The sequence below is a fragment of the Antechinus flavipes genome, chromosome 2 (genome assembly GCF_016432865.1).
Source record: "Antechinus flavipes isolate AdamAnt ecotype Samford, QLD, Australia chromosome 2, AdamAnt_v2, whole genome shotgun sequence".
In the NCBI taxonomy this organism is placed as follows: domain Eukaryota; kingdom Metazoa; phylum Chordata; class Mammalia; order Dasyuromorphia; family Dasyuridae; genus Antechinus; species Antechinus flavipes.
The window spans coordinates 425,075,496-425,098,613 of record NC_067399.1 but is presented as its reverse complement, the minus strand read 5'-3'; the positions used below and the strand labels follow the sequence as shown (position 1 = coordinate 425,098,613).

At 35.8% G+C, this 23,118-nt stretch overlaps 1 protein-coding gene across 4 annotated transcripts in view; it reads left to right on the top strand.

Annotated features, from left to right (window-relative positions):
- FBXW11 (F-box and WD repeat domain containing 11) overlaps window positions 1-23,118 on the top strand; it is an 83,979-nt gene that overhangs the window by 13,595 nt on the left and 47,266 nt on the right. The window contains exon 2 of one of the 4 annotated variants that reach the window (XM_051978898.1): window positions 21,269-21,370. The exons of 2 other annotated variants lie outside the window; for them this stretch is intronic. In XM_051978898.1, the coding sequence (XP_051834858.1) occupies window positions 21,269-21,370 (102 nt within the window). Of the gene's footprint in view, window positions 1-263; window positions 432-21,268; window positions 21,371-23,118 lie in introns of all 4 variants that reach the window. One more of the 4 variants, XM_051978900.1, reaches the window with a different exon arrangement.

Below are 23,118 nucleotides of genomic sequence, written 5' to 3'. Positions count from 1 at the left end.
TTGTGCTTATTTAGAAATTGGTGAACCTGAATAGTTAAAGATATTCCAGTGTGTGCTGCAGAGATTTTCTTATTCTCTCAATCTTTGCTATAAGGAATCTTATTCCTAAGATTTCATACTGAGCTGGTTGGCTTAGGGCGTAGTTTTGGCCTGTTTTCTGGGACTCAGATCCACCACTCCACCGACCCTTCCATTACATAGTGGCTATTATTTGCCACTGGTGCCATGGTAGGTGTATGGATTGCTTTCTGTCTTTCCAACAGTTACCGAAGTGCATGTTTGGGATTTTGTTGAAGAAAACTGGATACAGTAAAGCAGAAGGAATCTTGGAAGATGATTGACTGCTGTCTTTTCTCAGACTAGTCTGAAAGGGAATACCCCCCACCCATTCATTCTGGATTGGTGGATCTGAAGTACAAACTATTTTCCAGGTAAGCAATTACCCTGTATTGTTTTGTTTGTGGAATTTATTTCTTTTGAAAAATTTTATTTTAAAAATATTCTTTCCCTCTATTTCCATAAGAAAATGGAATAGATGGTTAGATTTTAGTGTCTTGTATCTTCGGTCTAGTGTTAGCCAATATATCTGAGGCTGCATTTCTTGGCAAACATTTTATTGAGTGTAATGAATGAGATTTAAGTCTCTTCTGAAACGAATCTTAGGCCTAAATGGAATAACCTTTCTTTTGATTTATGAATGGAACCTCTACAGTAACTAAAGTGTGTACCCATAGGACCAGTTGGGCAATGCAGTTATGTTGAGATGGAGTGAAGGATGTTGTGAAAAACTTTGTTGCAATCTCGTCTTGTAGGATTAATGGAATTAATAGTCATAACATAATTTATGTTGCTCTTTTTTCATGCTGTGATCTTTATTTCTTTGGATATTTAGAGCTTCTCCACAAGGATGTTTAGAGATGTCATTTCAGGTTTTGTAGTCTAGCATATAGATGTCCAGGTTTACATTCTCGTGATAAAAAAAAAAAAGAACCAGCAGACTTTGGGTGATTTGTTGGCCCAACATTTGTTTTCCCAACTATCCGTCAGAAAGAATGGAAAGCTATCTAAAAGAGTTAAGTTGATGTACTACTGAATCTCAAAAGTTGGAAGGGACCTTAAGCCGTCTCTCTAGTCCTATGGCACATGAACAAGAATCCTTCATATAACATACAAGTGATCATCCAGTATTTTATTTGAGTAACTGAAAAGGGAGAATATGCTACTCCCAGGAAGGGAATAAGAATTTATATAGCATTTTATGTGAAGTGCTATGCTAAGCACTTTGCAGACTAGTCTCATTTGATCCTTACAGCAATCTTGTAAAAAAAGGTCTTAACCTTCATTTTACATATTAACTATCATTTTACTATTGCTGAGGCAAACAGGCATAGGTGACTTGTCCAGATCATATAACTAGAATATCTGAGGCGTAATTGCCAGAGGCAACCCATTTCACATTGGAATAGTGTAGATTGTTAGGAAATTTATCCTTCTGCCAAGCTGTCAGTGAAATATTTTTTATTATATTTTATTTTATTATAAAATATTTTTAAAGCAACTACTATGTGCCAACCACTGTACAAAGGCCTGGAAGTGTAAATAAGTTTTTTTTTTTTTTTAATAACTTTTTACTGATAGAACTCATGCCAGAGTAATTTTTTACAACATTATCCCTTGCATTCACTTCTGTTCCGATTTTTCCCCTCCCTCCCTCCACCCCCTCCCCCAGATGGCAAGCAATCCTTTACATGTTGAATAGGTTACAGTATATCCTGGATGCAATATACGTGTGCAGAACCGAACAGTTTTCTTGTTGTACAGGGAGAATTGAATTCAGAAGGTATAAATAATCCGGGAAGAAAAACAAAAGTGCAAGCAGTTTATATTCATCCCCCAGTGTTCTTTCTTTGGGTGTAGCTGCTTCTGTCCATCTTTGATCAATTGAAACTAAGTTAGGTCTCTTTGTCAAAGAAATCCACTTCCATCAGAATACATCCTCAAACAGTATCATTGTTGAGGTATATAATGATCTCCTGGTTCTGCTCATTTCACTTAGCATCAGTTCATGTAAGTCTCGCCAGTCCTCTCTGTATTCATCCTGCTGGTCATTCCTTACAGAACAATAATATATTCCATAACGTTCATATACCACAATTTACTCAACCATTCTCCAATTGATGGGCATCCATTCATTTTCCAGCTTCTAGCCACTACAAACAGGGCTGCCACAAACATTTTGGCACATACAGGTCCCTTTCCCTTCTTTGGTATCTCTTTGGGGTATAAGCCCAGTAGAAACACTGCTGGAACAAAGGGTATGCACAGTTTGATAACTTTTGAGCATAGTTCCAAATTGCTCCTGGAAGTATAAATAAGTTAAAAGGCCTTATATTCAGGGAACTCCATCTAATGGGGCAGATAACATGCAAACAATTATGTACTAACAAGCTATATACAAGATAAGTAAGAGGATATTTAAGAGGGAAAGTCCCAGAATTAAGAGGGATTAGAAAAGGGTTAATTTTATCTTGGTCTGGAAGGAAATAAAGGAAACCAGAAGGCAGAATTAAAGAGGAAGTGCATTCCAGGCTTAGGGATGGAACTGCCTAGTCAGAGGATGAGTCTGAAGAACAACAAAGAGGCCAGTGTGTAGTAATGATGGGTAGTATAAGGTCTAAGGAGACTGAAAAGATAGGGAGGGGCATATCTTTTGAGCATCAGAGGCAATTTATATTTGATTATAGGGAGTCACTGAGTTTTTTAAGCAAGGGGTGACATGGTCAAATTGACAACTGGTTGGAAGATGGATTAGATTCAGATTTGTGGTAGAGTGATGAACCAATAGGCTGTTCCAATAGTCTGTGCTTGATGATAAAGGCCAGTACCACAGTGGTGGCAGTGGCAGAGGTAAAAAGAGGACATGTGTGAGAAATAACACAAAGATAACAGATGATAAGCCTTAGTGACTTCAAGGATAAAAGTGCCCTCAACAGTGTCCAAATGGGGAAATTTAGGAAAGGGAAGGGTTTGGGAAAAAATATGAACTCAGTTTTAGATGTTTTGGAGTTTAAACTCCCACCTATTTCCTGATTCTGCCCTTGGAGACCAAGTAGAATAAATCTATTCCCTTTTTCCATTTTGGGCTCCTAAAAGACTTTTTATATAACAGCTAGGTTATCTCCCAACCAATCCTTCACCTGATTTTCCTTGGGTCTTACACCATCCTGGTCTTTTTATCTTCCTAAAATGTGTTGATTAGAATTGAACACAACTTTCTGGTTGTGGTCTGCCCAAAGCAGAGTAGAAACTAGAAAAACAAAGATAACTAAGCTAGTATATAAAAGAAATCTTCTTAAACTTAAAACAAGTGCTGAACAGGGAAGTATTTCAGGGTCTGATGAACTCAAAGCTAGCTTCATGCTTCTTTGAGTTCTTTTATATGACGGTTATCTTGGTAACTTAAGTAGCTATGTAAACTTGTCTATTTAAAACATGTCCATGTAGCTGATTTTAATGGTTCTTGTAGTGGCCACTTCCCACTCCCTTTCTTCCCTGTCCTTGGGAGAACAGGCAATTTTTTTGTAACATTAAGCAATTCTCCCAGAATTCACTTCTTTCCCTTCTTTCAATCAAGGATTCATTTTGGTCATAAATTCCCAGAATTCATGATGCTTGTCGCAATATAATTAAAAAATTCCTTTAATCTTGAAAGTATTTCTTTTGGATCATTTTCCATACTGGTATTCAGATTGGGCAGGGCCAGTCCTGATGAATTATGGGAGGGTTCTGAAGAATGGGATTAAGCATTATATGCTTGTAAAGTGAAATTGGGGGAAAGGAGGAGATTTTGAATTTGATAGATCAGCATCATGGACATGGCTTTTGTGATCAGCCTTCCCCCCTCATCTGTTTTGTCAAATTTAGTTTGAGTATTATTAGGTAGTTTTATTAGTGCAATGATTCTTAATCCTTTGGGAGTGAAAATATAATACATGCACCTTGAGATTCTCTTTATGCAGTCTGCACTTCTAGAAAGTCACACTGTATCTAATGAGTCCTGTTTTCCCACTGACTTTTCATCAGAATTCTGGGGTTAAATTTCCATAGGAAAACAATTGTTTTTCAGTTGTGCCCCACTCTTTGTGATGCCCAGGACCATACCTTTCATGGCAAAGATACTGGAGTGATTTGTCATTTCCTTCTCCTGAATTAAGGCAAACAGGTTAAGTGACTTGCCTAAAGTTACAAAGCTAGTGCCTGAAGCCTAATTTGAATTTACCTCTTTTTTTTATTTTATTTTAATAACTTTTTATTGATAGAATGCATGCTAGGGTAATTTTTTACAGCATTATCCCTTGCATTCACTTTTGTTCTGATTTTTCCCCTCCCTCCCTCCACCCCTTCCCCCAGATGGCAAGCAGTCCTTTACATGTTGAATGGGTTGCAGTATATCCTAGATACAATATATGTGTGCAGAACCGAACAGTTTTCTTATTGCACAGGGAGAATTGAATTCAGAAGGTATAAATAACCCGGGAAGAAAAACAAAAATGCAAGCAGTTTATATTCATTTCCCAGTGTTCTTTCTCTGGGTGTAGCTGCTTCTGTCCATCTTTGATCAATTAAGTCTCTCTTTATCGAAGAGATCCACTTCCATCAGAATACATCCTCAAACAATATCGTTGTTGAAGTATATAATGATCTCCTGGTTCTGCTCATTTCACTCAGCATCAGTTCATGTAAGTGTCGCCAGTCCTCTCTGTTGAATTTACCTCTAATTGACTCAAGGCCCTGTGTGCTCTATCTACTGAACCACCTACCTGTCTTTTGAATAATAAGTAACATAAATATGGTATAGGAGATTATGAGATTTAAGTTTGAAAGAGATTTTAGCGTTGATTTTATAGTGTAGCAAACTTCAAGTCCCAGAGAGAGGAAATGTTTTGCCCATGGTTATACTAAAAATGAAACAGGTCCAGAATTCAGACTCAGGCTCTTATGATTTCCAAATTTGATGCTGTCTCCTCATCTATTCTTTGAATACTAGCATTAATTTCAAAGAGTAGTCTGCATTTAATTTTCTCTTGAGCCTTTGTAAGAATTTGGCCCAGATGAGGATGTGGGATATTTGGAGAAAAGAAGAGACTTTGGCTTCAAATCCATCTCTTAAGCAACTTGGTGGAACAGCAAGGCCTGAACATTAGGCCTGAAGTCAGGAAGCCCTGAGTTCATATTTGGCCTTAAAATAGTTACTAGCTGTGTAACTTTAGATAGGTCACTTAGGGTTATTTGCCTCAGTTTTCTCAACTGTAGTGGGGAGTGTAATAGTACAGGGTTTGTGAGGATCAAATGAGATTATGAATATAGCACTCAACACAGTGCGAGGTACATATTAGGTACTTCTTCCCTTCCCTTTCCTTCTCTGTAAAATGAGGAGGTTAGACTGAGTCACCTGTAGTGAGGGTGGTCCAGCTTCCAAGTCCTCAGGACAAATAACATTCATGTGATTTTGGATAATAGATCAAGTGCATTCATAGTTAGACATTCCATGCAGCTAAGTACCATTTCATTGGGAATTTTCACCGACTCATTGGTACTTGAATGTGTATTCAGCCATGCTATCAATGCTATTGCTCCAAATACTTAGCAGGACTCCCAAAGACATATGTGGACATCATGTTTCCAACTGCTTAGACAGTTTGTCTGCAATTTGCTTAAAGGAACACTGTCAGACATGTAAAGTGCTAGGTAAATAGGACCAAAATGAGACTACTGACCAAGCAACAGCTCCACAGTTCAACTCAATCTTTTTCACACTTTGGCTTTTATTTTCTAATAGTTGCATATATCTGCCTCAGTTAAGGAGTGATTCGTGGATACGGTTTCTTTTTTCTTGTGTATGTGTAATTCTTCTAGGGGGAAAAAAACTGTGTTTATTATGTTGTACAAGAAAAATCAGACAAAAAGGGAAAAAACATGAGAAAGAAAACAAATTAAAAAGTGAAAATGTTATGCTTTGATCCATATTCAGCCTCCATAGCTCTCACTGGATGGATACTTTTCCAGTGGGTTCATTTTCAATGAATAAACTAAAGCTGGTTAAATTGTTTGCCTTTCTTTTCTTCATCAGCTTTGCTGTTCTTTCCTAAGATGGGCCTTTTACCTTTATGTATATTATATATAGCTTGTGTGTCTCTACAAAAATCAATCAAACAATTATTAAACATTGGAGAAAGGCAGTTGGAGAATGGGGAGGGGAAAAACTTTGCAGGCCTCTGTTCATCTTATCTTCTTGGGACATCTTTCATTGCTCATAGAATGAGCTGCATTTCCCTCCTGGACTTAGGTATTGCGAGTAAGTCTCTTGGAGCACAGCCAGGGAACGTCATAAGTAGCATCTCATCCAGACCCTGGGCAGGGCAGGGCTGTAACCAAGGAATATGTGGAGGAGAGTATGGGAGGGGAAAAGGAGAGGCCTAATCAGTTTCCACCCAGCTGGCCTCTTCTTAAAACAGCTCTTCAAGACTTCCACTCTTGCCCCTCCTTTGTCCCTCCCACATGCCAGCCCTGTTTCTCTTTCCTTCTCCAAATTCCAATCTCCCATTTTTTTGCTTGCTTGCTTAAAAAAAAAAAAAAAAAAAAAGATTGCAGCTGTTCTGCCTGCAGAATTTCCTCCTCTCTCAGTGCTGGGGCCCTGAACTTCCTCTAGGAATGTGGGTTTGTTTTTTTTTTTTAAGCCCTCCCAAATCTGGCCCATCCTCAGCCATCCTTCCTCTTGGGCTACTTGAGGTTCTTTTTGAGGGAGATTCCACTACCCATTCCATTCTTCGGGATCCCTCACAACTATTCTTTCTACATTATAACACTATTGAGAAATAAGAAGGACTTTTCAGCATTGTGAAGTTGTATGCATACAGATTCATCTGCTCTTTTCATTCTTCTTAAGGACAGTGATGGAACATAGTCATAGGACATTTGATGGCACATATCAATGGCCTTGAGATTATTATTATTAAGAATTAGTGTGGTTTTCATTTTCTGTAGAAATGAAAGCATTGTTTTTCTTGATTTGATTGATGAATCTTTTTATTTTAAGGAGATGGGAGAGTAAAGTCTGGGGCTTTTCTCATTCATTTACTGAATTCTGTGTAACAGCATACATGCCTCACGTACATATTCATGCTAGATAGTTTGGTTACTTAGGTACAATGAAGTCCCTATAAAATATGAGGTAAGATTTCTGGTATTTTATTTCAGATGACTAAGGGAAAATGAGGACTTTTTTGTTTTCAACTGTCACCTTTCCATTCTGATAGAATTTTGTTTCTGAAGAGGTCTTATTTCTCTATTCCCTCTACTATAGTCTGATTTAATAGAGATATTCTTTTTTGCTGAATATTTAATATTGAGTACCTGCATATTGTTCTAAAACTAAAGCGACCTTTCATTAGTGCAAAACTATTCAATTGCTAAAATAAGATGTTTATTTGAGCTCATGAAACTATAGGGACATGCTGTCTCTGTGATGGGAGAAAGGCTGAGAAAGTTAATTTCTTCATCCATAAAATGAGAAATAGTTCAAGGATCCCATGTAATGATAATTAATGTCTCATAGGTCTATAGGACTTGACACAGCACCATTGTAAATCAGTAAATATTCTTTGAGAGGCAGTTGAATTCTGTTACACCTGAGTTCAAATTCTGCTTGATCACTTAATTGCTGTGTAACTCTGGGCAACTCTCTAAGCCTCAGTTTTTTCATCTATTGAAATGGCTCTAAAGATAACATTTACCTCTTAGGGTTGTGAGAGTAAAATGAAACAACTTTTTATTGAAAACCTACTGTGTGCAAGATACTGGGCTACATTTGTATTATATGTACAAAGCTGTTTCAAAACGTAATTTCTTGTGAAATATTATTTGAAGATCATGCTTTTCACCAGTTCACATTGTTTGTTCCAACCAGTTATTCCAAGGTTAAAATGGTTGGGTCTTACTTGGTTCTTACAAAATAAAACATCTTTTCATTGCCTACCATATCATAGTATGGGGTATTTGATTACTTAGATTCCCTTTGATTATGTATAATGTGTTTGTTTAAAATTGGATTTTTTTTTTTTTTTTTTTTTTTTAGAGGAAGACCTTGTGGATACTTTTATTTTGTTTCTGTATTGGTTGTAGCTTTTCTCACTTGAATTGAATACAGATGGTCACTGTATTTTTTTTCTCTTGTGATCCAAATAGTGCTACAGAGACTCTCCCTTTATAAATCTTGCTTTATTATCTACCTCTCTCCCCATTACAGTATGGGCTAATGCCTCTTACAGGAGTTCTATTTCTGGTGTGAGCCACAGGAAACAGACGACATCTGTGCTTTGTAGGTCCTTTGGCTCATCATTGATATCCAAATACAATTCCCAAGAGTGATTTGACTTCACAGTTTTCCAGTTTGGACCATGGCAATTTCGAATCACCTTCACTAAGTAAGGAACAGCTCATGTTTATTCTAAAATTAGTAACTGATTTTTCAGATTTTACCTGACAAATTGGTAAACTATGTTAGGATGCTTAATTCTAGAAGGCTTTTTTTTTTTTTTTTTGTTACATAGAATCAAGAAGTTAGACTAACATTTGTGAGGTCTTTTCTTTATGTAGATCCATGATCTTCTAATCCTAGGATTCTTGTCTATCTATTATAGTATGGTGAAAGCAGGACAGTAAGTGCTGTGTTGTTGCTAAAAAAAAACTGCTATAACCATTAGTATATGAATTTCATCAAAAAATGTGAAAGGGGAAGGTATAGCATATAATATATTATATACCAGGCACTGTGCTAAATGCTTTTTAAAATCATTATCTCATTTGATCCTCACAACAACCTTTGTCAGGGTAGTATTTTTGTCCCTCTTTTATAATTGAGAAGACTGAAGCTAATTGACTTGCCCTAGATCACACAGCTAGTTTGAGGCTGGATTTTTGAACTACCTGTTCTAGGCCCAGAGTTCTAGCCATTGTTCTACCAGCTATCATCATCAGTTTCATCATCACCTTTTATTACCCACTCACTGTTTTCTTCATAAAATCTTTAGTTTGGAAGACGAGAATACCTAGGAAGAGATAAGGGATTAAATCTAAGTTTTGTTTTGGTCCATAATTCCAGCTTTTCCTTTTTTTTTAAATAGATGGTTTTCCATGAAGAAAGCATAGCCAACTTTGAATTATGACCTATGTAGAGCCAGTCTTGCTTATAAGTGCCCCTTTTCTGTTTAAGTTCTTGGTTGATATTTTTCACTATTTTGTATTTTCTTATTTTGCATATAACCTACAATGAAGCTTTGAAACCAAAACAATTCTCTTCCTCAGACCAGAGCCAGGAAAAGAAAAATGGATCTGCATTGCATCTCATGATGGATAGTGATACATATTCCACTCCCCAGCATGACATAGGGAGCATGATCATAGAACAGGGAGAGCCTAGTTTTAAAACCAATCAATATACATTTATTTAAGTGCTTGCTATATGACCAGCACTCTGCTAAGCACTAGGAAGACAAAAAAAGGCAAGATAGTCCTAGTCTTCAGTAAGTCAAAGTTATACAAAGATATACAAAGCAAGCTATATACAGTATAGGGAATAATTAACACAGGGAGGGCACTCAAAGATGTTTATGAATGTGTCTGGTAAGTGATCTTTTAATTGGGACTGAAAGGAAGCCAATAGGCAGAGATGAACAAGGAGATTCCAGGCACAGGGAACAACCACAACTAAGCAAGAGGGAAGTGTCAGTGAATCAAGCAATATGGGATATTGAGTAGACTAGAAAGATATAAGGCCGAAGCGCTTTAAAGGTCAAGCAGAGCATTGAAAGTAATAGGGAGCTTATTAAGTAGGGGAATGACATGGATTAGACCTGTGCTTTAGGAAAATAGCTTTGACTGCTGAATGAAGGGTAGATTGGAATGGAGAGAGATGGAGAACCAGAAGTTGAGTAGGGAGATAGGATAGAAAAACTGAATTTGAATGATTTTTAGATCTTTCATATTTAAATTAATTTTTAAATGTTTTAAATTATTTAATTTAAATTTAAATTAAGACTATGAGCTTAAAGAACATAAATTATATCCTTACTTTATAAATCCAAAAATATTTCAGTGCTCAATAGAGATGCTTTATAGATGGTAGAAAATAAAAAATAGTTTTATTCATACTTGTTGATTTTTACCTCAGTTCTTTCTTTTTTTTTTTTTCTGAGATAATTGGGGTTAAGTGACTTGCTCAGGGTCACACAGCCAGGACGTGTTATGTGTCTGAGGCCAGCTTTTATGGGGAGAAATGGGGAAAGGGATCTTTATTAATCTATAAAAGGGCCTTATATAAATGTGTTTACACACATTGGATTTAACATATTTTAACATGTATAATATATATTTGGATTGCTTGCCATCTGGGGAGGAGGGGGGATGGAGGGGAAAATCTAAAACACAAGGCTGTGCAAGAGTCAATGTTGAAAAATTACCCATGCATGTGTTTTGAAAATAAAAAGCTTTAAAAATAAACAAAAACCAATCAATATACATTTATTTAAGTGCTTGCTATATGACCAGCACTCTGCTAAGCATTAGGAAGACAAAAAAAGGCAAGATAGTCCTAGACTTCAGTAAGTCAAAATTATACAAAGATATACAAAGCAAGCTATATACAGTATAGGGAATAATTAACACAGGGAGGGCACTCAATAAATAACCAACACCACCACCAAAAAAGAGTAGCTAATCAAATCCAACTTTTTTGTTTTACTATTGAATAAATTAAGGTCCAGAGAATTAAATTAAATGGCTAGGCATTTGGTAATTCAATAAGTAACCTAGAGCCTCTGGTCTCTTTAGGAGTGGGGATAGTTTTATTTTTTTTTGTATAGATATCCCAGCACCTAGCACACTCTCTAGTACATAGAATAGAAGTTTATTGATTGATAACTTCCAACTTTCTTCTGTGTGTGTGTGTGTGTGTGTGTGCACGTGCACGCTTGTAAGGGGAACATTTCACACAATGTAAGCACTCAAAAGTTTTGTGAATTGTTTTTAGCATAAATGAAGGTTATTACTATTTTAGTTTTAAATCATAGGGTGATCATCAAGCTGCTTACCACAGTTGATAGAGGTTAGGGTTGGGACACAGGAATACTTGGGTTCAGATCCTGCCCTTTTTTTTTTTTTTGATCAGGCATTTGGGGTTAAGCAAGTTGCTCAGTCACACAGCTAATAAGTGTCTGAGACCAGACTGAAGCCAGGTTCTCCTGACTCCAGGCCTAAGTGCTCTATCTACTGGACCATCTAACTGTTCCCAGTCCTGCTTCTTTTTGATATGGAGGAGTTCAACATTAAATGTTTCATGAAAATTATTTCTAGTATCAGAACATGAGATACTGTGACTCTGGGGACAAGTCAGTTAATTTCTGTGCCTTATCCAGTTCCCTGGATTTTTTCTGCTAAGCTTTAGATGGGTTGATGGGAAAGAATTTCCATATCTCATTAATTGACAGTTCCTTACACTGATCTCAGATCCTTCTGGTATTCCACAGTTCTTAGCAGAGAGTCTACCACATACTAAGTACTTTATAAATGCTTTTTTTTTATTCTTTCAAATCTGACAAAACTGACATCATTCCCAGTCTGACATTATATAGTTATAGTCCTTCCCTGACTTCCAAGAGGGGAAAGAGAAGGTTATCTTTTCATGACTAACCTGGGGCATACAATGTTTTTTAATTCGAAGTTATTGGAATATAGCGTTTTTTCAGTTTCATCTACCAAGCTACCATCACTTCCCAAGCTTTTTTTCTTATTAAATGAGTTGAGATTACTCTTGATGTTTTTCTCCATTCTGATCTAGAATCATTTGCACAAAGGCCTGACTAATTTTTTGAATTTATAAAAAATGTTACTACTATTTGAATCAATCTTTAACAAAAATACAAATCATAACTATTTTGTGCTATGAACATATATATTAATAGTTGCATTGAATGGGCTTATTTTTTTGTGTGCAGAGTTTGAGATTGCAGTTCAAATTCTACTGAATATTTTATTTTTCTCAATAGTATTTAATTTTTCCAGATGAGATGTGCAGATAGTTTTCAACATTCATTGAAATTTTTTTTTTTTTTTGCAGAGGCAATTGGGGTTAAGTGACTTGCCGAGGTCACGCAGCCAGGAAGTGTTAAGTGTCTGAGGCCAGATTTGAATTTAGGTCTTCCTGACTTCAGGGGTGCTCTATCCAGTGCCTCACCTAGCTGCCCCGTCAACATTCATTTTTGTAAGACTTGTGTTCTAAATTTTTTCTTCCTTCCTTGCTTCCCTCCTTCCCAAGACAGCAAACAATCTGACATAGGTTAAACATGTACTTCTTTTACACATATTTGCATATTTGTTAGGTTGTGCAAAAAATTAGACCAAAAGGGAAAAACCATAAGAAAGAAAAAGCAAATAAATGAAAAGGTGAATACTATGTTTTGATCCACATTCAGTATTCATAGTTCTTTCTCTGAATGCAGATGGTGTTTTCCATTCCACATCTATTGGAATTATTTTGGATCACACATTGCTTAGAAGAGTCAAATTATCATGATTGATCATCACATACTCTGTGATGGCTGTTACTGTGTACAATGTTCTGTTTTTGCTCACTTCACTCAGTGTCAGTTTATGTAAGTCTTTTTTTTTTTTTTTTTTTTTTTTTGCTGAGGCAGTTGGGGTTAAGTGACTTGCCCAGGGTCACACCTCTAGGAAGTATTAAGGGTCTGAGGCCAGATTTTGAACTCAGGTCCTCCTGACTTCAGGGCTGGTGCTCTATCCACTGTGCCATCTAGCTGCTCCTATTTAAGTCTTTTACAGACTTTTCTGACATCAGCCTGCTTATCATTTCTCACAGAATAATAATATTCCATTACATTCATATGCTGTAACTCATTCAGCATTCCCCAGTTGTTGGGCATAACTCAATTTCCAATTCCTTGACATTACAAAAAAGGCTGCCGCATGCTTGCACATGTACGTCCTTTTCCCTGTTTTATGATCTCTCTGAGATATAGCTGGGTCTGTTTTCTTAAAAGAAGTATTAGGAGGATTTTTTTTTTCCCAAAGTGCTTAGGAAAATGAACTTTGAAAATACTTATAGTTTCTCATAGATTCTTTTGGGTACAAAATGAGATTATTTTGATTTTTCCCACAAGGTTCACCAAACAATCTGGTGAATTTGATAGGGGTCAGTTCCAGTACTTAGCACAGTGCTTGGCACATAGTTGGGGAAAAAAAATAAAACTTCATGTCATGTAAATCTGCATCCTAACTTTTAACAAATTCAAACTATTACATTTTTCTGAATGAGTTTGCATTGTTAAAGGGAGTGGTTTTTGACAATGTTCTGTGGCAAAACATTTTGTCTGATACCTTAAGTGAAACAAACTTACATTAAAAGGATTTTTAATATGGACTTATACACAAGATATACGTCTTAATCTTAATCATCATCTTGAAAATACTCTCTTTCTGGAGTACATGAGATTATTGGTCACTTGGCAAGGGGAGGTGTGGAAGTCTACTTTTAGTTTGTTCAGATGCTTGTCTTTTGTATGTTTCATTGCTTAAAAAAAAAAAAAAACCTTTGGGAAATTGAATCAATTTGTTGAAAAGTAGCTGAATATATCAGAATAGATTATTTGAAGAGTTTTTTAATTTAAGTTTATTTGGCATGTAAGGAATGAAGAGACTAGAAAATGAAGGCACTAGTACTGTTTATATCCTAAGGTAGCAGAAGTTCTGTTCTGGGGCCATGATAATAGAATATTAGGAGCTGACGCATCCAGAAATCTCTCAGTGAGCAAGATGCTTTTGTGTGTTCTGGCTTACTGATACTCTCTGACATGGTAGTATTTGATTAGGGATTGTTATATATTTCATAAGGTTAATGGCACAAAATGGGCATTGATGGTGAGTGAGCATTAACAGTGCTTTCCAGCAAGGGTCTTTCTGCTAAGTAGCTCACATAGCAAGTAGGCCTTGCTTTGGGCTCAGTTTAGTTTAGTTTCATTGTTCCAACAAAACCTTAGTAACTATTGCTACTCACCTTCTTCAGAAAAGGAATTTTTTCCTAACTCATCTCTCTTTTTTAATGAGATAAGAATGAGAGAATAAGATTAAATTACACACTGGTGACATAATATCTTGATTATATCATATCCTTAGATCTCCTGATTCCTATGTATCTCTGAACAGGTAAATGGCTAATTACTTAGGACCACTAAGCATGCCCCTCTCTACTAGAAGAGCTATAGGAGTTAAAATTGATTTTTCCTTTTTATTAGTGATGATGGCCAAAGAAAAAGAATAGAGGAAGCCTACATAGAGGGGCCAGCACATTGTAATTACTGTAGTAACTGAATCTAAAAATGATACTATGTTGAGGAAGTGCAAATCAAGAGAACATAATAATTTGAAGTGGAGAAAGACTTTAGAATTGCTCAGACTTTAGCATAAAAGTATCTGGCCACAATTCAAAATGTGCATCAGAATGATGGGAGATTTTCATATATTCATATCTCAATATTTTTGAATGCTGTCAATTCTCTGGAGTTAAATCTGGGGGGAGGAGGGTCTAGATTTTCTCTTAGTAAAGATCAATAGAACAGGCTCTGCTTATATATTTTGTCCTAGAAGATAAGCTGGAGGGCACGAGGAAGTGTAATTTTCATGTAAACTGCCTTTGTCACTGATAGATGTACATCACATAATGTAATGGATTTAATCCTGAATATTTTTCATATAAATCATTTTTGTAAAATGAATCTTATTTTAAATGAGACTGTTTCATCATTTTCCTTAAAGATGTTTTTGTTCTCATAAATGCTGACCAGCATGGTGCCAAACATTTCAGATGCTGACCAGCATGGAGCCAAACATTTTGGCCATCCTCCCTCTTGGCTATGAGGACTGATATGGCCTGGACCGTCCAGTGGAGTTTTACTTTCCATGTCAGCAGAACTCCAGGATGGACCTATTTCAGTTGGGACTTGTAAGCCGGAAATAAACTATTTTGCTCAGTCTAGCTTCCTGCCTCACTTCCCAGAATAGATATGTATTCTAATCTCACCCCTCCCTCTCCCTGACATCACCTTTAGAACCCTGATGGAATTTTTGTACTATGGATGGTTGCATTTACAAAGAAAGGGATCCAAGGATGTGGGAGAAAATGGAAGGGATGATTTTTTTTCCAAGGTGTGCTCACTTAAAAACCACTTGCTCACTGTTAATTGTGGCTATAAAATGTTTTACTAATTGAAGTAAATTTCTTGGGTGTGTGGGAGGGAAGAACTGGACTTTTAAAAATTTGTTTCTCTATTCTCAGGGTCTTGCACATAGTAAATATTTCATAAATGCTTTTGGACCAAATTGGATTTGATTATTACTTCTTTAGTCCACCAGGTAGAGAAAGTCTTACAGCTAGCTTTTAAAAATGTAAAGCCTTTCAAAGCTTTTTTTTTAATGTGGACATAGCTAATTAAGGGGGAAAAAGCTTGTTTTGGTTTTGAGTTATTTTTTGAGTTATTTGTGATTGACAGATTTATTTTAATTTCTAGATTTCTCTGTTACGTAGTAGAAGTGTTTTGTTTTTTTGTTTTTTATTTTAACGGATATTTTCTTTTGGTACACTAATGTTTGTTAATAAATAGTCCTGTCTTCCCCTTTCTTTTTTCTCCCTTTTCCTTACACTCCAATCTTAGTACATTTCTCCAGAAACAAGACTGTCCTAATGAACTAAATGAGACTGATTGGGTCACTCAACTTTACTGATTATTAAGTATATAGCCTTCCTTTTTTGTTAACAATAATGTGTTTAATAGATATGACCACATTATGTATTTTGAGCAGTTAAGTCACTTTAATGGTAAGATAACGATGTGGGAGTCTAGGTCCTTTTAAGAATTCCATCTAGAACTAAAATGAAAGTTGAGAAGATGACCCAGTGTCACAATTTTCATTTCTCATATTTTGTGTACTGCTCAATTAAAGTACCTTATTACTACCCTCAGGAGAAGATATTTGATATAGTGGAAATATACTAGAAAGCTGGAAACTTAGGCTCTATTCTTCCCCTTCTTACAAGCTAGTGTTGAAAACTCATCTTTTGGAGATTCCGTTTCCTTATTTGTAAAAAGAGGGAGTCTGAGTACATGATATCTAGGATTTCTTTTAGCTCTAATCATTTTTTGATTGCTTTTGAAAAAGATTATTTGTCGAGTTTCTACTGTGTGCTCAGCTCTGACCTAGCTAAGCCTTAGGGATACAAAAACAAAAACAGTAGCTCCTGCCTTCAAGGAACTTATATTTTATTGGGGGAAATAAGATGAACATAAATAATAAATATTGCTGTATCTAGTAATTTACAGGAAGAAGAGAGCAGCACTAGTATCAGGATAATCTCATGTTAAAAGTGGCCAAAGTTGAAGCAGAGATGAAGAAAGTATGCAATAAGTAGGGAGGTGGCCTGTGCTGTTTAAGGACAATTTGGATGGAAGCTTAAAGAAGAGTAATGAGCAAAAAGCGTGGGAAAGTAAACTGAAATTGTCTAATCATCAAAGCATTTTAATGCTAAACAGAGGAATTAGGAACCACTATAAGTTTGTGAACCTAGATTTTAAGAATATCAGTATTAAAAAAAAAATCAATTGTTAGCTGTGTGGATAATAGATAAGAGGTGAGAAACCAGAATTAGAAACTATTGCAACAGTTAGGCAAAACTTGAAGAGGGCCTGAAGTAGGTTAGTAACCACTTGGGCCAGGGATGTGATGGAGGTAAATTCAACAAGAATTCGATTGATGGGGCAGGGTCAGGGAGAGGATTCCAGGAGGATTCTAGGTTGTAAGAGTTTAGGGAAGAGACAGAATGACCTTTATTTTCCCCCGTTGAATTTAGATAGTTACAGGCCATCCAATTGGAAGACCATAGATTTAATATGGGACTGAAACTCAAGAGAGATCATACTCATGTCCACCGACTAATGAGATCACTAAGAAACTGATCTCTGGGATTTGGAGATGATCTGGCCCAGAGCTTCTTAAAACTTTTTCCACTTGAGACCCCTTTTCATCTGAGAAATTTTGTCTGGTTTCATTTTTATGCAAACCTGGGCATAGAGGTATATAAAATAAATATAAAATAAATCAAACATTTATTGATAATAAATAATAAAGAAATTTATTTTAAAAATCATTGGTATACATAATTTTGCCATATATATGGTAAGATGTGTTATCGTATATGTACCAATGTGAAAGCAAATTTGCATCCTAATGAGATACCCTAACTCTAAATACTTGTTTATTTTTACATAAAGAAGGAGATCTTGGCATAATATTTGATAGCTTTTTACTATTCACAACCCCCACATTCTGTTATATATAAACTGTAAGACCCACAGTTTAAAAAAGCTTTGATCTAGCAAATGAAATTAGAAGGTGAGGGTCCTTTGCAGAAAGAGAATAAGATAGAACAGTTTTAGTAAAACCCCAGAAGAAAGAGTTCAGAAAATTTAAAGCAAGACTAGGTAAGAAATTATTTAACCTTCAAAGACTTTATTGAAGAAAAAATATATCTTGAAAGGTTTAAAAAATTGGTCCCTTCATGGGAAGACAGCGAATAAAAAACTGAAGCAAACTCTGCTTTGTTATAATTGTTTAGAGAAGAAATAGCCCATAGTCAGTGTGTCAGCAAACAGAAAATGACATTTTTTTACCTTTTTAAAAAAATGAACTGGTAGATACCAGACTGCCATAGATCTTTTTTACTTTGGACTTTATAATATATTTTGCTTTAGACTCTCCCTTCTTTGTAATTTTCATTTCAATGATTCCAATTTTGGTTTAGACTATACAGTGGATTTGGAGAATTATGTAAACAGTTATTATGAGCTTACTGTACAACTTAAAGTCGATTTCTTTGATTTTTGTCCTCTGGTCATTCCAATTTAACTTTTTTCCTGTTTGTGATCAGAGTCTCTAAGCCTTTTATAAATACCCCTAATTGAAGATGGTCATTGTTTCAAGTTAAGTATAAAGATATTAAAAACATGGTTAGTGTGGTTTTTCTACCCCAAAATTTTCTATTTAAATATGCCCCAGTGGTCTTCAGGGGCTAAAACAACTTGCGCCTGAAGGCTTAAGAGAGGGATATTTAAATTGTTAGTAAAAGAAATATATGACAAAGAATAACTTAACAGGAGTTATCTGTTTTTAAATAGTAATATTTCACTGTGATTGTAATTGATATGAAGTGACTGTTCGTGTTCTTTAACTATAGCAATATTCTATTCTAAGCCACAAGCTTTCAAAAAATTGTTTCAGTACAATCAACAATATGCTAATCCTTTAGGTTAATAATCATAACTGAGCTTTTAGCCATCATTTGCAAATGGCATTAATGTGCTTCCTGGCAGAACAGACCCAAGAAGGAGAGCTGTAGGTGAAATCTGCAGTTATCCTAGTTGAGGGATATTGAATAAATGGGTCATCTGGTATGTATCTTTCTTTGGCATGGGCAGTTTGATTTCAAATTTTCCCTTTCTTGAAAAAGTAGTGGATAAAGACAAAGGGGCAGTCTTAAAACTTTTTTTTTTAAATAGTCGGTATTCCTGCCTGCTAATTGTTAGTGCCTTTTTCCTCTTTGTATTCTGAATATACTTAGTATACATGTTGTCTTCCCTAATAGAATGTAAGATTCTTGAAGGCAAGAATGATTTTATTTTTGTCTGTTTTTTTTCCAGCAATAGCACAGCGTCTGACACAGACAATTAATAAAGTCTTATTGATTGCTTACTGCTAATAAATCAATATTGTAACAGACCTGCAGTCCTCACTATGACAAGGATCACCTTAGAGATGGAATGTATTACTATGGAAAAGGTCTTTTTGCTATTTCAACCATTAATTGCCCTTAAAAATAGGATCTGCTATTAGATTGATCCTTCCTGTACTAAATTCTACCCTAAAATGTCATATAAACTAAAACATGCTACATACATACATCACAGCCTTAGGTGGTGGCACTGTACAATATTAGCTTTCATTATCTTGCAGCAGTGATGGCAGGTTAGAGTAAATAAATATTTACACATGTTTATGCAGTATATGCTTATGTGATACTTACATTTTAAAAATTCCTAATTTTATAGGGCTCAATTATAATACTTTGTAGCAGGTTTTATGATATGTAGTAGAAATCATGCTGGATTTGTTTGTATAGTAAAATAGAATCTAGGTTCAAATTTGACTGCCTACTGAGTGACTTTGGGCAAATCATAATGTATTTCTATAGTTCAGTTTCATTATTTATAAAATGATGAGGAAGTTGGATTATATTATCAAGGGCTCAGTATTCTGGAAAACACGTTATTTTTATCCATGTGGTCTAATAAATAGCTCTTTCCCCTCTTGGAATTTACAATGTTTAAGGGGTTATGCATACAATTTATCAGTTTCTCCCCCCCCCCCCCCCCCCCCCCCCCGAGGCAATCAAGATTAAGTGATTTGCCCGGGTCACACAACTAGTAAGTGGCCAGTGTCTGAGACTGGATTTGCATTCAACTCCTCGTTCTTCTGATTCCAGGGCTAGCATTCTATTTACTGTGTTACCTAGCTGCCCTGGTTTTAAGGTTTTAGAAATTGGTATATAATAGCTAATTTGAGAAGGAAAGGAATATCCCTAGGAGAGGGAGAAGAGGAGTGCTCATGAAAAATTTCTGGTAGGAAGTAGCAAATGATTTGAACCTTAAAAACCTTGAAAGAATCAATAGGGTGACAGTTTTCACGGGGCATTGTACAAAAACATGGAAGTGAGATGTGGAATACATATTCAGAGAAAGGCAGGGCAAATTTGTCTGGAGTATAAATTATTTCAATGAGAGTAAAATAAAAAATCCAGGAAGGGAGGCTAGAGCCAGATTGCATTAAGAACATTATAAATGGGGATACAAATGTCAGAGCTCCTATTTTGTCTTAACAACAATGATGCTTGAACGGGGGAGTTACAGATTATTTGCATGCATATGTTACTTTTTTTAAAACTTTCTTGGATGTGTATCTGCCCTTTGAATGTGATAAGTTTTAGGAGGAAATTTCCTAATAAAAGAAATTAGACAATGAATACAGGTGTATCTGTTAAATCCTACACTTGTATTTTCATGGTTCTGGTATTCAGATAATTAGAAAATCGTCCTTTTTGAACTATAGGAAATCATATATGATAGAATTTCTAAAATATTAAAGATTTGTATAATGCATGGGACTTTTAAATATGTTTAACTATATCCACTCATTATGCAATCTATGATAATAATGAAATTATATTGACTTATCAAACAACATTTTGGTAAACTTTTTAAGATAAAGATAAATGATTGAGTGATTTTAAAATGTCATGAGAATGCTGCCCCATAATATTTCTTCTATTTTTCTATGATATCTAGATATTCTAACCATGCTTTAATTACATATATAATATACTAACTAGGCTGTTGAAATCTATAGAAAACACAGCCTTGACTTTTGGTGGTGATGATGTTTTAGATTAATAATAATTATAATCTTAGGACTAATCTTAGAGATATTGATAATAGTGAAAATTAGAATTATATTATTAATTCTTTGGCCTCATCTACTACTACCGTGGCAAAGCTTATCTTTCCCCAACTCTCCTGCATTTTAATATAATGAAAAAAGCTCCACTCATAGGGCCACTAGGTAATCCATACACATACAGTTAGATAATCCAATTTTGTATATGAAGTAGACATGGATAGTGTGAAGTGAGAAAGCTGCTGGATTTGGAGTCAGAGGGCCTGAATTTAAATTCTAACTCTGCCACTTGTTTATTACCTGTCTGTGAGAAAGTCCCTTAACCTCTCCTGGCCTCAGTTTCCTCAGCTGTAAAATAAGAGGGTTGAATTAGATGGCCTCTAAGGTCCCTTCTGGCTCCTGAGCAATGAGCCAAAATAATCAAGCAGTTGGAAATGGACATTCCTTTCTGTAGGTCAGAAAGTTGGCACATACTTTAAAAGGTCTCAATTAAATTATTTTACCCCTGGCCATTTATAAACTATCACTTAACTGGAAACAGTGATGCACTTAACTCACTAATATTTGAGTTGCCTGTGTGAAGTGATTTGTTGTGGCCTCTAACTGCTTCTTCTCTTCCTTCCTTTTTGTCACCCTGCAGTGTTCTGTGCCAAGGTCTTTGTGGCTAGGCTGCTCCAACCTGGTAGAGAGCATGTGCGCACTGAGATGCCTGCAGAGCATGCCCAGTGTCAGATGTCTCCAGGTGCCTTTCTTCTTTCTTGTTGTAAATGTGTTATGCGTATGCTGTGAACATTTGTTAAACTCTTGAGTAGTCTGTTTAATCAAATTGTTAAGTCTGCTAAATGTTTTGTGTAACCTTCTGCTCTGAAATAGCCCCTGGAAGCACACTTAGTCATGAATTAGGGCTGAGAGGGCCTTTTTGAGTAGCTTCTTTTTTTGGCTGGGGATCCCTTTTGTGTTCTTTCCCCCTTGAAGTTGTGGTTCATTTAATAGTAAATAGTTATGCATGTTGCCCGGCACAGTCACAATTTGCCTTTTCACATCTTTTGTTCTTTAATATTTTTAGTTGGGCTGATTTTTGAATTATAATAATGTATGATGATATATCATGATAGATACTCAAACCTTAGATGACCACTTTTCCAAGTTTATTTTCCACCTTTCAGAAGCAGGGAACACTCACCCCTCCTCTAAAAAAATATTTTTTGTATAACCCCAGCCAGTGGCAGCAATCAACTATGTGCTACAGTATCATGTACTCAGCTTCATGCTGGTTTCTTTGCAGTTTGAGCCAGTGGGTCCTACACTATAACTCTCAGCATCCAAAGATGGGGACTTTGCCAGATCTAGACTGGCAGGGAATTCTAAGATGCTATTCGCTTCTCTTTTCCCCTTCCCTCTCTAAAGAGTCATGTGACAAATTTAACAAAAGTCTTTAAAAAACAACAAATAGTTGCCCAGCTCTTCAGGGAGCCAGACACTATCACTGTCTAAATCAAGGATTTGATTTGGAAAGCCCTATTTGGGAAAATATGGATCGAAGCTTTATTTGAATAGCAATATTAAGGTTTAATCATCTGTATACTCCAATTTATCCTGAACAGAAATGTTCAGGTTACCATAATGCTGTCTATATGGTCCTTTTTCATGCTGGCAGCACTAATAAGGAAGTTATTGTTATCGATGATGACAGTGGTTTTATTATATTAAAGTCATCACTCTCTCCGAGTAGTTTTACAAATTGTAAATGAAATTAGGGAGGAGAGAGGGAGAATAGTATCCCCTCCCATTTGGGATCTTGGGGTTTTTGTTTTCTTTTGCACAACTAACTAGAAATGCTTTCAGGTTAGTTAGTGTCAATATGGTCATTTATTCAAATGTACTTTATTTGGAAACCACACTGGAACTTGGCTGTAACATTATTTGTCATAGACTAGAATTGTATATGAGGTTGCCTTGGACCCTAGACAAGATGGGGATTTGGGAATGAAATAACCATTAATGCCCAGTTTATGAGCATGCAGAGTGGGTATCATTTGTAAGATGCAGGGCACACACAAATGTTCCAGCGAGGCTCCAGTGTACCTTGGATATTTATTTCTTTGAAAAGGCATTTCTGATCTTGTTGGTGTGTTTTTTTTAAAAATACCGATCCTTTTCTAAATGCTGTTTAGTGCATGCCTTTGGTTTGCTTGATAATGAATGAAGATATTTGTATTATAGTAATAGTGTTTATCTCTGTTGCTGAAATTTGAAAATGTTGTTCTCTGAAAATTGTTAACTTGAATGTTATCCAATTGCTGATTCCATTGGTCTGACTCATTAAGAAGGGATTGCACTTATAAAGAATTATTAGAAGTGCAACTTGTGTTTATTGTATCCAATTAAAACTAAGTGACCAGTTGCAAACACTCTTCAGCCAAACTAGAACAGTGAGAGAACACTGCTGCTTTATTTTCATAATGGGTATTGATGTGAAAATTCCCTGAA